The following is a 13,476-nucleotide window of genomic DNA, read 5'->3' as shown; positions in this document are numbered from 1 at the left end:
AATAACGAACAAACACAGTTTATTTTAACTAATAGCACACATTATTATATTGTTCTTGTCCATATTGAATACATCATTCAAACATTCACAGTGTGGGTTGGAAGAAGTATGTGAACCTCTAGGTTAATCACTTTAACAAAAGTTAATTGGAGTCAGGAGTTAGCAACAAAACTAGATTGTTTTGCGTTTAGAGCTACTTTGACATAAAAAAAAAACATTCAAAAATTTTGAGTTTGCTTTTGTCAAGAAGCATCTGCTGATTTTAACCATGTCTCACAAATAAGACAATTGTTGTTTTGCCTAAAGCTGGAAAGGGTTACAAAGTAATCTCAAAGTGCTTACATATAAATCAGTTCACAGTTAAAATGGAGATGGTTTAGTACTGTGGCTACTTTCCTAGAGGTCAAGATAACTCCAAGGTACAATGCAGCATGCTCGATGAGGTAAAAAAGAACCCTAGAGTAGCCACTAAAAGCTTGAAGAAATTATTGGAACTGGTTAAACAGGCATGAAGTCCATGGCAGGACACCGTGGAGAAAGCTGCTATTCTCTAAGTTAACATCATTGTTCATCTAAAGTTTGCCAAAGAGCACCCTGACACTTCACAACGCTACTGGGAAAATATTTTGTGGACTGATGAAACTAAGGTTGAATTGTTCGGGAAGAACACCCAGCACTACGTATGATGTAAAAAGGGCCCCACATGAAAACATCATCACTGCGAAGTTAATGCAAGCATGTGAACTGCAGTATAACCCACTTGTTGGACATAGATATTTTTAACTGCTAATTGCATTTTCTTAGCATGTAAATTATATTTTACGGCAAATATCAACATATGTTTCACAGTGCAACTAAAAATATCTATTTTTTTAAGGATGACCCCATTGGAAACCTCAACACTGCCTTTGATGTTGCAGAGAAATACTTGGATATCCCCAAAATGTTGGATGCAGAAGGTAACATAAGCATGGGATAATAAGATAATAAGCATTTGAGATTGAAGAAGGTGACATCAGTGACATCAGTGACATCACACGCTTGCTGTCAGCCTGGATGGGGGTGATGTTGCACTTTAGAAAATTACAACTTTGTATGAGAATGTAACACAGTCTGAACAGTTGGTACAGCTTCAAAACACACCAATATGTGTGATAAGTGTATTTACCAGTATAAAGAGGAAAATCACTAAGATCTACTTGAAAAAAGCATCTGTGCAGCAACATGAATTGGATAATGTGTTTACCAAAATGATTATCCAGTTCCAATAATGTAACTGACAATTGTTCTTCTCTTCAGACATTGTGAATACCCCCAAACCAGATGAGAAGGCAATTATGACCTATGTGTCCTGCTTTTACCATGCATTTGCTGGAGCCGAGCAGGTAAATAATTTGGTTCTATCTGATATTGCATTTCAATTGTAGTGAACACCTGATGAGATGCTTTGTTGGAAGATTAAATTAACCGGAAAAAATTAGGAGGGTTTCTCCTGCTTTAATATCAACTCATTAGATTCCTTTTATTCATTCAAGTTACTTCAGGTCACATTCTCAGGAAGGCAATGAGATCCAAACTCTTAGTAGTTATACAATTATTAGTAATAATAATAGCAATTGCTAGTACCAGGCATGACAATGGTACTAATAATTTGATACCAGGATTCCATTAAATACAAAGAGATAGAACGTCCATGCAGGCCCGGAGTCTGCTAACACCACACACACAGTGGTACATATATATTTCTGGTTTTGTTTGTATTTATAAGAGACAAACGGGGGAACTTAATTTGTGTTTTTTTACACAGGCTGAGACTGCAGCAAACAGGATCTGTAAGGTTCTTGCTGTTAACCAGGAAAACGAGAAGCTGATGGAAGAATATGAGAAGCTAGCAAGCGAGGTTAGTATGCCAACTGTTCAGATACACATGCCTCTAACAACTTTAACACCTGAAATAATTGTTTGGATTACATCACCCATATACACATCCTGTTCAACAAAACTAGTTCATAAGTTATCTTCTTATCCGTTAGGTATCCCTTCATTTCATGGTCTGAAAGTAACAGACTGTTGTCTTTTTCAGCTGCTGGAATGGATCCGACGCACCATACCCTGGCTGGAGAACAGAACTGCAGAGAGATCCATGAGTGCAATGCAAAAGAAACTAGAAGACTTTAGGGACTATAGAAGAGTTCACAAACCACCACGTGTGCAAGAAAAATGTCAACTGGAAATCAATTTTAACACTCTGCAGACCAAGCTCAGACTCAGCAACCGCCCTGCTTTCATGCCCTCTGAGGGCAAGATGGTGTCTGTGAGTATTCATGCAAAGTTCAGCGTTATATAAATGTAAGAAACATTTTGGCACACACCAGGCTTGGTATTACATTCCTCTGTTTTCACAGGACATTGCTAATGCTTGGAAAGGCTTGGAGCAAGTAGAAAAGGGTTACGAGGAGTGGCTACTGTTGGAAATCAGGAGACTAGAAAGATTGGAGCATCTGGCAGAGAAGTTTAAGCAGAAGGCATCTCTGCATGAGTCTTGGACCAGAGGTAGGTAGGGTCAGATGAAGTGGACACACTCAAGAACAATCCTAGGATACGCCACTTGAGGCCCAGTTATCTATGTGTATATATATATATATATATATATATACATACATACATACAAATAGTTAGATACAAAGAGCATGATCTTATAAATCATAATTACACCGAAAACAATGTTATCTAAGATAAGGTTTTTCTTTCTACAGGAAAGGAAGAACTGCTGTCCCAGAGAGACTATGAATCAGCCTCTCTTATGGAGATCCGTGCCTTGGTGCGTAAGCATGAGGCCTTTGAGAGTGATCTGGCTGCTCATCAGGATCGTGTGGAGCAAATTGCTGCTATTGCTCAGGAGCTAAAGTGAGTTGAATTTGTCTTAGTCTGAGATTAAAAGAAGCTCATGCTTAAAGCAAAGACTATTCAGGAGACTTTCTGCATTCCAATGTATAGAAGTCATCTAAAATTAGCTGATGGACAGAAACTATTCCTAAAGACATAATGGTTTTCTTAATTATAAACATAGCTATATTAATGTTCACTTAACTATCTTTCTACAGTGAGCTAGACTACCACGATGCTGCTTCTGTGAACAGCCGGTGCCAGGCAATCTGTGACCAGTGGGACACTCTGGGCACCCTCACACAGAAGAGGAGAGATGCTCTGGAGGTAACTGAGTTTATAGATAATGGACACAAAGGAATGGTGCTTAAAAGAGGCTTTCAGTTACTAGTAAAGGCAATGAGTAACAACTACAGCAGTCTTAACCATATGATAGTGTGAAATCCAATACAATATAAGAAGCTGTTATTCCATGTGCTCCCAGCGTGTAGAGAAGCTCCTGGAGACCATTGATCAGCTCTACCTTGAGTTTGCAAAGAGAGCAGCCCCCTTCAACAACTGGATGGATGGAGCTACAGAGGATCTGCAGGACATGTTCATTGTACATAGCATTGAGGAGATCCAGGTAAACAGACACATGTGGAGAAGGGTAGAAGGGTAGAGGGATGAGAAAAAAGGTCTGCCATATGTACTATATGGACAGTGCTTGCGGATTACTTGTTTGTGACTGCATATGTTAACCCATTATATATATTTAATTTTGTGTCTGCTTACTATTTTTCCAACACTAATTTTACACTTCACTTACAGAGTCTTATTACAGCCCATGAGCAGTTTAAAGCCACTCTTCCAGAGGCTGACAAGGAGAAAATGTCAATTTTGGGAATTCAGGCTGAGATCCAGAAAATTGCCCAGACGTATGGTATTAAGTTGTCTGGCATCAACCCATACACCAATCTCACCCACCTCGATATTGCCAATAAGTGGGAGACGGTGAGTATCTACCACAATGTTTTTCATAAGAAATTTTGTAGACATCACAAAATTAAATCTGAGATCTCAGAAATGACTACACAGCACCTCATATGATTGTCCTACAACCGTTGTTTTGATGGCTTGAAAAAACAAAAGCATGGTGCCCAACCCATATTAGTTTGCCACATCGACACCCAAACACACACACACCAGGACAGGCTCTGCCACACCGACACCCAAACACACACACCAGGACAGGCTTTGCCACATTGACACCCAAACACACACACACCAGGACAGGCTCTGCCACACCAACACACACAAAACAGGACAGGCTCACACGGGCCGCACCTCGAAGTCCGGCGGGCCACACGTTGGACATCCCTGAACGAGAAAATAACTTCATGCCTCCATTATCCTTTTAAGTTTTGAGTTTAGAAGAAAAGGTAAATTGATGGAAACATAATATTCTACCTTTATCTAGATGCATATTAATCCAGGAACAGTTAGTACAGCTAACATTCTAGACTAATTCACATTGTGTTACATTTCTTGCATGTTCCGTTCTTCCAGGTCAAACAACTGGTTCCCCACAGAGACCAAACTTTGCAAGAGGAGCTTGCTCGTCAGCAGGCTAACGAGCGCCTGCGTCGCCAGTTTGCAGCACAAGCCAATGTCATTGGACCCTGGGTCCAGACCAAGATGGAGGTAAGTAACATCTAAAACATTTGAAGTAGTACTAGTGCATTATTTATAATAGTGTACCATCTGCATTAGAAGACAATGTGATTGTGTGGACAGCATGAAAAAGGCATCCTTCTTTGAGACTCCAAGGTCATCAAAAACAAGTATAGAAAATATATAAATATATAAAAGATATGTTTTAGAAAATATATAGACAATATTTGAAAACAATGTAACAATATGACTTAAATATTGGTTAGAAGCTGTTTAGGTTGGTGAGATGCATGGGATGGCATATGGGATGGCATCAGCAATTATATTTTATTGGCAAACGGTCCCATAAAATGTAGATATTTTCCCTGTGTTATTCTGTTGGGTTTGCCAATAAAGACAGGGGTTATTGCTCAGGAACATACATAATCTTTTTGTCCCTGCTTTGTAAAGCTACTTGCTACAGCTGTTGTATCTATAATGCAAAGACATTGCTAGTGTTTGCTAGTGTTTGGTCAACAACATATTTTTTCCCTGTTCAGGAAATTGGGCGTATATCTGTAGACATTAGCAGTTCTCTGGAAGATCAGATGAACCACCTCAAGCAGTATGAGCAGAACATTATCTCCTACAAGTCAAACATTGACAAACTTGAAGGAGACCACCAACTCATTCAGGAATCTTTAGTATTTGACAACAAGCACACCAGCTATAGCATGGAGGTAAGTAACTGGTTAAATAATAAATTAACAAGCATTTTCTTTTTTGACCACATTAAAATAAATTAAGGTATTAAGTATTAGGTCTAGTATTATAATAATTTATTTTTTATATTTATAAACTCTTATGGTACTGATTCATTATTCATTTTTGACCATACTTTAGTGTTAAGTATAAAAGATGTCTTCATGTTTGCCTAAATCAGTTTTGCTTTTGAATTTGAGAAACTTTAGGCCTTTATTTGTTTCATTGTTTGCATAATATTTATATTGTCAAAAAATTGTCTTGTATGATAGTTGTTGAAACTAAAGGAATAGCATGTAATTTCTCTAGTGACATTTTACAAAAAACAAAATACAAGAAAGAGAATATTTTGTAAATTATTCGTATGAACCATTATCCTATTTAAAACAACCATCCACCATCCAATCTACACATATTTTTTAAAAGAAAAAAGTGAATAAAGAGGGTTTTAAGGTAATATTTGTTTCCCTCTAAGCACATTCGTGTAGGATGGGAACAGCTTCTCACCACTATTGCTAGGACCATCAATGAAGTTGAGAACCAGATATTGACCCGTGACGCCAAGGGTATCAGCCAAGAGCAGATGAATGAATTCCGGGCATCATTCAACCACTTTGATCGGGTGAGAACTTTATCTTATGCTTCTAAGCTATGAAAACTGGACAGATGAAAGCAATGCTCTCCATCTACAGTAAATTCAAAATCCCACACAAAATCGCTATATTTCATCACTCATAAAATAAATATAAGCTGTTTTGGTTTACTATATTTAATCCACATCTTCATTTGTTACATACAGAAGAGGAATGGCAAGATGGATCCTGATGACTTCAGAGCTTGCCTTATCTCCATGGGATACGATCTGGTAAGACAGTGAACCTTTTTAAAAAATTAGGTAGAACTAGCATTAGCCAATGATATCGATCACTTGCACAGGGAAAAATGAGGAATATGGATCAGGTTTAATAAAGTAGGGAAATTCAGGTGTTGGGTGAAAAAGGGCACAGACTGAGTAATCTATTTGGGGACCATGCTATCCATGATAAACAGATGCAGAATAACAAGAAAGAGCTAATACCTGATGGATCTGTAAGGAATCATAGTATAACTGACAACTGACTAAATAGTTAGCTAATTATAAAAAAAGTCTCTCAATGTATATATTTATTTCTCTGTTTCATCAAACTATTCCTGTTTCTTTAGGGTGAAGTAGAGTTTGCCAGAATTATGACTTTGGTTGATGCAAACAACACAGGAGTTGTCACTTTCCAGGCTTTCATTGACTTTATGACCCGGGAGACAGCAGAAACTGACACTGCTGAACAGGTCATGGCCTCATTCAAGATCCTGGCCTCAGACAAGGTCAGTGTAATATCACAGTCAATAACCTTGACAGCCAAGAGTATCCAGATCTTAAGTGACCAGTATATCCACTGTAATTTCTCCAATGATTAAGGATCTAGTCCAAATAGAAACGTCTCCAGCTTTACATGTGAATGTGTATCTAAAACGTTGGTGGTTGTGCTATGTAAGGACTAGGGTAGCAGGAGTTTTTATTTAATATACCAACTTAAGTACCAATACCAAGTGTATGCAAGTGATAACAGAGGCATTTGCAAATCGATCAAAATCTGTTTTTTTTTTTTTCCAGAGCTACATCACAGTCGATGAACTCCGTAGAGAACTGCCTCCAGAACAGGCCGAATATTGCATCAGTCGCATGACAAAATATATGGGTGGAGATACTGTGTCTGGAGCCCTGGATTATATATCATTCTCCAGCGCACTCTATGGAGAGAGTGACCTGTAGAATGATCTTTAAGATAATTTAAACAAAAAAAAACAAAAAACAATCATCCCTGCAGCTCATTAATATCCCCAAGCTCAGCTTCCTGTTTTCCTGTAACTAAATTAACGAATTAAAATAAAAACAATGCTATTTTAAAACTGTAACCTTGAATGCCAAATAAAATGTATATATACACTTTATTGTTTGAACTGTGAGAGCTGTAAATACCACAGCAGTCATGAAATAGTGATATGGCAGATAATTATGGGGGAGACATCTTGTACAGCTGATTAGGTAGTGATGATGACATGCTATAAATGGTATAAAACGATGATGCAAAGGGTTGCTATTGGTATTCTAATCTACCTGGAGGAAATTTAAAGGCATGATCAAAGTCTTACCACTAGGAATGCATTTTGAAGTACTGGAAGTAGTTACAAAATAGTAGTTTTTTCCAATATACTTAAAAGTTAAATATTTAAGTATTCACATTAGATTTGCAGCCTCCATAACATCCTGTAAAATCTGTGCCCTCTTGTAGTTTCATTTTTTGACATTATTGTCTTAATTTGGCAACAATTCACCTTGAATACGACACGTTAATGTGCCCAAGGGAGAGTACGAGAGGTTTTGAGGAGATGATTTTAGATTGGAGAGTCTTCTTGAGTCTACATAAATGTACATCCTTGCTGTACTACGAAGGCCCCAGGTCTGTTGTGTACTTTTATACAAGATCTTAAGTGTATATATACATTTTTGTGATTACTGCAAAGTTTTAATAAATATATTCTACTCCTTTTCTCTTTGAGCAGACTAAAAAATTATTTTTAACATCCACGCACCTAAATGAACAGAAGTAATAGGTGACATGCTAATGAGCTACAACAAAATACATTACATACCCACATTGTATATGCATGCTTATACTATTACTAAGTTTAAAGGAAATGGATATAACCTTATTAACTCAAGAGAAGACATTAAAGTCTTTAGTCAAAGTTGATATGCACCTTATACTGTGAGTATACCTCTTTTCTGTATCAACTTCAACTAAAGACAACATTTAATCGAAAATGGTCTCGAGGCCATGTCATTTTTTACATGTGTAACGTACGCACCCTCTCTGTAAGTGTCTTAAAATGAGAAAGTGTTAAAATGTATGTGAGTTTTTGACAGTATCTGCCTTGCTAATGTGAAACCTGGTATATGTTTCCTACCAGAAAGCTTAGTACCGTCGTTCAAGGGCTGCTTTTATTGTGAGTTCAGCTCTCATCTCTGATCTATGCATTCAAAGTAAGGGAAAAATGTGAATACATTGAAACGTCATAGCTTAATAAAATGTTTGTTTTCTGTTTAAAAAATGTGCACCCAAATACCCTGCAAGGATTTCATCTCACACATATAGCTGCATGTTGTATCTCTATATAAAGACACCTGGGGATAGAAAAAGAAAAATGTGTTTTAAATATACATAATGTTATAGGTTTTACTGTATTCCCTGTAGGTGTAGGCTACAGCTTCAGAGGGATTTACCCTATCCAAAGAAAGTGTGGTAATAATTATGATTAAGAGGTAACGAGTCGTCGCCCCTTACAAATCACATTGCACCAGGTGAGCTTCTACAAAGCACTGTCTCTAGTATAAGCCTTTATTCTGAGCCCTTGCCTCTCCATGCATAGTGGCTTACTCTTTGCTTCAAGAGGATACAAAATATTACTAAAAGGCCACCTGATATTTTTATCTTATATCATTTTAAGGGAATCCAAGTATATTTAAGCAAATGGAAAATCAATTAGAATAACCAAAGGGGTTTTAAAAGAAAATGATGCGATTAAAGTGTTTCTTCAAAAAAGATTATTGCTCAAATTGAAAGCAATAGAATGAATAGAGACAACTGGATAATTTACGTTATCGGGAACCTATAATCACATGCCATTACTCATTTAGTAAATGCTTTGGAATTACTTGCTAGGACTTCCAAATCGTTGACTGGTTCCATTAAATGATAATTGGTGAATTTCCTTTGATACGCAGAAAAGGATCAATAAAACCAATCCGATATTAATACAGTGTGTGCGCTTATTTCTTAAATGGATTATACTTAGCACCATGCAATAAATCCAACATTACTGGACCCTATAGTAACACGAGGCAGACATTGAAGCGGTATTTGGCGGTATTGCCTAAACAGCTGTTCTGCCTTCTGAAGTGTTGACTCAGACGCAGAACAGGTGCCGGTGTTCTTTAGAAACTCTACCTTGGGAGTAAACAAAATGTGTGTATCAAGTGTCATCTGTGTATGATTGTACAGTGTACAAAAGAATGTAAATTGTGTTACTGTGTACACACTTCAGGTAGATGTAAAACACTTAACATGAGTAAATTTACCATGATGAAGGGAAGAAAGAAAACGAGGTAGAGCTCATCGGAGAACCTATGAATCTGTACAATTATTGGAGGTTGGCAATCACATACATAGCTCTAAAAGAGCCAAGCCAGCACCTCAACATTAGTTTGCATGAAGCACAACTGGAGCAAGTGGCATACTACTTACAATTAGAAAAAATAAAATGTGCCAACCTCACAATGCTGGATTTTGCCAATGTTATTGTGGGTATGTAGTGTGGTGGTATTGTAGGGATGTAATAATACACTTTCTGTCATTTGCGGGTTACAGGACAGTTTCTGGGAAGAGTTTGAACTGCATTTAGTTGAAAAAAACATTACATTTAGCAGGAGGAACAGCACCTTTAATGTGATTTTTTTTCTGGTAATCTTCAAAGGACTAGGTGGTGTAGTAATGGAGTATTGCAAAAACTAAAGGGAACCAAGCTCAACACAGGAAAGTAATAAGCAATGCAAGCTTTGGCAATCTGCCATCGATCTTGGCTCATCTGATCTAAACTAATCCCTATTTTTGTCTATAGACAATTGTAATCCATATATTATATGATGTTAAAAGACATAAAGGTAATAGACCCTATACATATTTAGCAATTGATTGGCTCAAATGTCAAGAAGTAAAATGGCATTTACCTGATAAGTCGGCTGTTATGTGAGAATCAGATGAGGAACCCAGGGATTCGAATGAGAGTCACAAGTAGATACGCAACAGTTCAATAGAATGGTCAAGCAAGCCGGGTCAGTAATGGAGAGATCAGCGTAGTCAAACATGCAAATATCAGGGAGAGACGATAGTGCAGGAGGAAGACAGCGAGCACCCGCCAGATGCCTGGACGACAGGGGGAGATTCATTCATGGTACATTTTGTGATCAATTCCACATTTAATCCCTTAACATACACTCCAGCCATTTTATGCAGATGGTTGAGTGATCCCTCAATCAACCTATGTGAATTTGCCTCTTTCCCTGCCCCTCAGTTGTTCGGCGTGCAGGAGATGTGTTTGGCCAAATAAGTTTCCCGACACATGCTATACCTACCGCCAGTCAGAGCTGGCCTTAAGTGTTCTGGCGCCCTGTGCAGACTACTCCTCTGGCACCCCCTTCTCACTACCCCCCTGCCCCTTCTCATTACCTTCCCCCACCCTGCCCCCTTCTCACTACCTCCCCCTTTTGCTCCTTCTCACTATCTCCCGCCCCTTTCTCACTACCCCCCTCTGCCCCTTCTCACTATCCCCCCTTCTCACTACCCCCTCTCTGCCCCATCTCACTATCCCCCCCTGCTCCTTTTCACTACCCCCCTGCCCCTTATCCCCCCTCTGCTCCTTTTCACTACCCCCCCTGCCCCTTCTCACTATCTACTCCCTCTCCCTACTTCTCATTATCATCACTTACCTTGTTGCCGGAGTCCTGCGGTGGGAGCGGGAGGCATCCGTCTTCCCGCTCTGCCGCGGTGCCGGCATTTCATGTTGAGCGCCGGAATATGATATCATATTCCGGCGCTCAACATGAAATGCCGGCACCGCGATGGAGTCACGGAGAATGAGGGGCGAGAGCGGTTGCTGAAAACTTCACGAGCAACCGATCGGCGCCCCTGCCCGGGACTTAAATTAAAGTATCGTTTTTTTGTTTTTTCTTTTTAACTTTATTTAACATGAAGGATGTTAAATAAAGTTTAAAAAAAAAACAAAAAAAAAAAAACAAACAATGTTTTAATTTAAGTCCCGGCCGCACAGGTCGCACACCCCTAAGGCTGGCCCTGCCGCCAGTCATTTCCAACGCTGTCCTGTGACGTGTTTCTGGAGTATAACAAGACCACAATTAGTGAATAGACCACAATGCCTTACCACAGACTGTAACCGACATTCAAGATGCTTACACTATATTGCAAAACCAGCTTCAAGAATTGCACACTGTTGTTTTGCTACAATATCTCAAAACTTAAATTCCTGTTCTGTTCCTCTGTAGTTACAGCCACAAATCCTGGAGCCTAGGGTTATTTTTCAGAAAGAAATTCCAGAGAACATGCAGGATTCCTAAATTCAAATAACTAATGCTAGTAGATACACAAGAATTCTACTCTGTAATTGTTAACGTTAGTAATATTTATTTACATCCTGTGATTATCATTCTCATTCAGGTATCTTGTTTTAGGAACTCTTAGTGTTAGCCTTAAGAAACCTATTCCTAAGGTTGCCATATCAGCCTTTTTTCCAGGGCATTTATAATGTTCTATATGTCCTATGATGTGCTTTTCTGCAGTACATTACATACTGCATACTATAACATAGTAAAATTACATGGTAAAATTACATAATTTAATTTCCTTCTGTGAACTTATACAACCCACATGCTCCTATATATAGTAGCACTATAGGTAGTTGTCAGTAACATATACAGATTGTATGGGAAAAATTACAACCCAACATGCACCCAAAAAATATGCAGAAAGCAGAATGGAACTCTCACATATGTTCACTATATGTGTGTGTACTCATAAACAGACCCAGTGTACACATACACATACCCTACTCCTGTTTCACTAACACCTGATTGTCAAGTACAACTGAGTGATAGGTACGCTGAGATTTATGTTCCCATCGTGCTATTACCCAGTCTGTCTTCCAAGACCACGTAGGACTGTATAATCTATTCCTAAGCTCAGTTTTTTTCTCCAGATCAATTTGTTGCCTTCCATTGACTTAGGTAGTAGGTACAGCAAATGATAAATAAGCAAGCCAGAATTTATTCAGTAGCTTACTGTGCATGCTGTAAGTCCCACTGGATTCCTGAACCTGACCCTTGTTCCCAAAGTTCTACTTGCTCTAATGTGGACTAGCTTCCTATAATTAACCATGGCAGGGGCTTGTTCTTTGTTTTTGCCTGGAATTAAACCAAACACATCTCCTGCAATATTAACATCTGAGGGGGAGGGCAGGGAACGTCTCCATGATTCTGCAACTAAGACCAAATTAAAATCTTAAGGGACCACTCCACTCTCATGTGAATTTCAATTCATATGATGCTTGAGTGTCCCTTTAAATATGTTATAGCTCCTTTGATCACTCCATGTAGTACTTGGATAACTATAGTAATTCTAGAGCTAATATATGACCATTAGTGACTCCAAGGATGTGTGTATTTACCAGAGCCAATTCAGAGTTTGCCTCTCGCCATCTGTTGCTTTAGATGACTATGTGACAACGAAGATAGAGTCAAATGTCCACCCTTTCGAGTTTGATAGTACTTTCTGTGGCTACTATGGTGACCATAGGTAATTGCAAATGACCAGCTCCTGACTACTGGAAGTAGTGACAAAAAATAATAAACAGTACTCTTTTCCAAGGGCCTATAATTGGAATGGGTACACATTAAATCCTTTAACGATGATCTATTGGAAGGAAAGTCTGGTGCCAACAGATGTGAAAATTCAAGCCTTTACAGCATATATTAAATTTGCAGCAGTTTGTAGCTTGTAGATGGCAGCCAGCTGAGGTGAGGTACTCCGAGTCCCTACATCTCAAGTGCAACCCTAACGTTGTTGACCGAGAGTTCTGAGTGTCTGAAGTGTTTGCTTTGAAATAATCGCGTGTTCAAAGCAGGACATTGCCTGAATACTTCAGCTAGAAATAATTGATACAACTTATATACTTCTCTACAGAGAACAGTCACAGAGAGAGCTTTGTTGCTTTGCAGTTTTCTTTTCTTAGTCGGACCTCTGAAAAGATCTGATTCTTGGATGGGAAATGCCAAACACTTGCCACCACCTTTCCTCTGCCTTTGAAACATCACAGTTGTTTATTAAATGTCTTGATATCAAATTGAATTTAGTCGATGTATTATTTTCTGGATGACTGGATGGCCACTGGAGGAATTTTCATTTAACAATACCTCTAGTTCTCCTACTACGATGTATCCTTTGTTCGTGAATTATGAACTATAACACACATTGTTACCTTTCAATTCCTTTCCCAGTTTAATTCTTTGACTCATTTCCAGTCTCCATG

At 38.6% G+C, this 13,476-nt stretch overlaps 1 protein-coding gene across 1 annotated transcript in view; it reads left to right on the top strand.

The window, feature by feature from the left end:
- Positions 1-9,134, top strand: part of ACTN3 (actinin alpha 3) — a 31,828-nt gene extending 22,694 nt beyond the window's left edge. Inside the window, exons 7-21 of the mRNA XM_053449588.1 lie at positions 878-959; positions 1,300-1,385; positions 1,808-1,900; positions 2,084-2,314; positions 2,406-2,553; positions 2,757-2,907; positions 3,105-3,213; positions 3,371-3,511; positions 3,697-3,879; positions 4,435-4,569; positions 5,079-5,258; positions 5,756-5,902; positions 6,080-6,145; positions 6,484-6,642; positions 6,932-9,134. Coding sequence (XP_053305563.1) covers positions 878-959; positions 1,300-1,385; positions 1,808-1,900; positions 2,084-2,314; positions 2,406-2,553; positions 2,757-2,907; positions 3,105-3,213; positions 3,371-3,511; positions 3,697-3,879; positions 4,435-4,569; positions 5,079-5,258; positions 5,756-5,902; positions 6,080-6,145; positions 6,484-6,642; positions 6,932-7,090 — 2,070 coding nt within the window. The 3' untranslated portion in view covers positions 7,091-9,134. The remainder of the gene's footprint in view (positions 1-877; positions 960-1,299; positions 1,386-1,807; positions 1,901-2,083; positions 2,315-2,405; positions 2,554-2,756; positions 2,908-3,104; positions 3,214-3,370; positions 3,512-3,696; positions 3,880-4,434; positions 4,570-5,078; positions 5,259-5,755; positions 5,903-6,079; positions 6,146-6,483; positions 6,643-6,931) is intronic.
- The last annotated feature ends 4,342 nt before the right edge of the window (positions 9,135-13,476 follow it).

The sequence above is a fragment of the Spea bombifrons genome, chromosome 10, assembly GCF_027358695.1.
Source record: "Spea bombifrons isolate aSpeBom1 chromosome 10, aSpeBom1.2.pri, whole genome shotgun sequence".
Classification (NCBI taxonomy): Eukaryota; Metazoa; Chordata; class Amphibia; order Anura; family Pelobatidae; genus Spea; species Spea bombifrons.
The sequence above is the reverse complement of the archived record's forward strand: the minus strand, read 5'-3'. Positions and strand labels throughout refer to the sequence as shown.